This window comes from Montipora foliosa, chromosome 3 (assembly GCF_036669935.1).
Source record: "Montipora foliosa isolate CH-2021 chromosome 3, ASM3666993v2, whole genome shotgun sequence".
Lineage (NCBI taxonomy): Eukaryota > Metazoa > Cnidaria > Anthozoa > Scleractinia > Acroporidae > Montipora > Montipora foliosa.
In genome coordinates, this window is record NC_090871.1 from 47133673 (window position 1) to 47136172 (window position 2500).

Consider the following 2500-nt stretch of genomic DNA (forward strand, 5'->3'; position numbering starts at 1 on the left):
GCCGAGTCGGGGAATCGAACCCGAGCCACATCGGTGGGAGGCGAGTGCTCTAACCACTGCGCCATCCCTGCAACCCAAATCATTGAATTATATCATTTTGAGTGGCATAGCCCCTTTAAAGAAGAAACGAGTGAGTCTCACTCAAGAAAGTGTTTTGCTATCTTTGCACTGAATTTCTTACCAAAGCTTAAAAACGTAAAAGACCTCAAAACGGTACACGACATTACAAAAAATTCAATGTGCTAACGTGTGAGCCAAAGGGCCATTCATTGCTGGCATGACGGCTGGGTGACCCCTCAAATGGTCTACATCACCCCCTTCCCCCCCCCCCCCCCACCCCCAACTTAAAAAAATTTCCTGAAACGCTACAGTTCAATACTACCCAACTAGTGCCTTCTGTTTTTGTCACACGTACCACAGGCAGCCCAGTTTCATATGGCGAATGGGACAACATCCCCTGTTGTCCGCTCGAAATCAATCACATCAACAAGTATTCCCCCAAAATGTAAACATCAATTGTGCCCTAGGAGGAATGAACCAATGGAACGGGATTTTCTAGTTGTTTCGAAAATCCGCAACTTCAACCCTGGTCTTTTGAAATCTTTGGTACAGCGGAAGCCCTCAATATAACCTGGTCCCAAGCTTAGCGCGTTCTTCCAATTTGGAAAAGCAGTGTTTTAATGCCGTTTAATGATGGCAAGCGCAATTTCGCCCAGTTTATAACGGTATTTACAAAGTCGCTCACTATTGTGCGATGGTCATCGCAGTGCGAATCTCACTAGCCTGCGACCAGACTCCAGTCTTCTCGCAGGCAGGGGAAGAGAGAGTTTTTCACAGCAAAGTAAGCCCTTCCTGTTAAATCACACGATCCCTGAGGCTGTGCAAATCACAACCAATTGTCGCTATACTTCTAGTTCGATAGCACCTGAGTTAAAACCTAGATATAATGAGTAAGGACCTCTGCCCGGTCCGACAGTTGTTCCGCGATACAAGAAAAAAATATTTAACAATTATTCCATTAGCGCGCGTTGGATATGAGATGGTAAATAGCCAACGAGGCGCGTAGCGCCGAGTTGGCTATAACCAGTCTCATATCCAACAAACGCGAATGGAATAATTGTTTTATTAAATTCCTTCAACTCCAAAAATTTGGAAGTACGAAATACGAGCGAAAAAAGCGATTAAATCCGAGCGAAATCGAAAAAAACTTGATGAGAACTGATGCGGTGTTGTGTAATACCTTGTTGTCAGACAGACGCAGGCTCATCACAAAAACATTTCTTGCCTTTTCGCGTACTTCTAAACGTCGGAATTGATCCAAACTTTCCACAAGAAAAGTTTTTTTTTCTTCTTTTTGTCTTTATTCAAAGAGAAATTTGGCATTCCGACGAAAACATTTTTAGTTTAGCAACGCTTAACGCACTCATTTACCATATAAGGTCAAACCAAGGTATATGAGCTGATAACCGAGATTGAGTGAACCAATCAGAGCACGCGAAATGCATTATCCGAGGTTGAAAATTTAATAAATCGATATATTTCGCGCGCATGATGCAAATAGGATAGGGCGTAAGTCATATGCAGAGAACAGGGGAAACTTATTTTTCTTCTTTCTCAGTCATTTTACAAATGATATAGAATTATGAAAAAGAGAAGTGACCCTCGCTCTTCCTGGACAATTTAAGAAATTGTCTCTTAGAGAAACCTGAAAATTGCAAGTGGCTTCACTCATAGCTCAGTTGGTAAAGTATCAAAACCAAGCCCAGTTTCCTAAATCTGATTAATCCATGCAACAATTCTGAGGTTTACTCCTCCCTCATCGCTATATCACGCACACAGCCTTTTGGCACGCTTATTCTTGTAAATCAGCATCAACGTGGTTTAAATGGCTCTCAAGTCTGTCTGAGGTCAAGATACCAAGATCGTTGAAAGTGCCTGAGCAGGTCGTAGATTCACAAATCCATGTATACACAGATGCATCACAAGAGGCATACGGTGCAGTGGCTTACCTTAAGGATCGGTATCAGACTGAGTCCGGTAATTCAACTGTTCGTTTTGTCATGATCAAAACCAAGGTAACATCACTGAAAGCAACCAGTATACCTCGCCTTGAATTGATGGCAACTATTTTTGGGTGACAAATTGCAGACAAAGTGGGACAGAGTGTTGGCCTTCCAAATGAAAAGTGGACCTTCTGGTCTGATATTCTTGATGTTCTTCTTCGAACAGAGTCGGTGAGATACAGACCAAAACTGATCCTGCTCAGTGGCGCTGCATACCAAGCAAAGCCAACCCAGCCGACAAACGCAGCAGGGGCATGACGGTCGAGTCGTTAGCCAATGATCGGGCCTGGTGGAATGGGCCAGAGCATCTAAATAAACCCAAGGAAATGTGGCCCACGATGCCTCTTTTTTGCAACAGTTTAGATGACGAGGAGAAGAAACAGAAGTACAAACACACATTTGTGGCTTCCACACAAGAAAAGAAGTCCTTGACTCAT

General features: G+C 43.3%; 1 protein-coding gene across 1 annotated transcript in view; it reads left to right on the top strand.

The window, feature by feature from the left end:
* Positions 1-2317: 2317 nt before the first annotated feature.
* Positions 2318-2500, top strand: part of LOC137996009 (uncharacterized) — a 942-nt gene continuing 759 nt past the window's right edge. Inside the window, exon 1 of the mRNA XM_068841450.1 lies at positions 2318-2500. This exon is cut by the window's right edge and continues 759 nt beyond it. Coding sequence (XP_068697551.1) covers positions 2318-2500 — 183 coding nt within the window.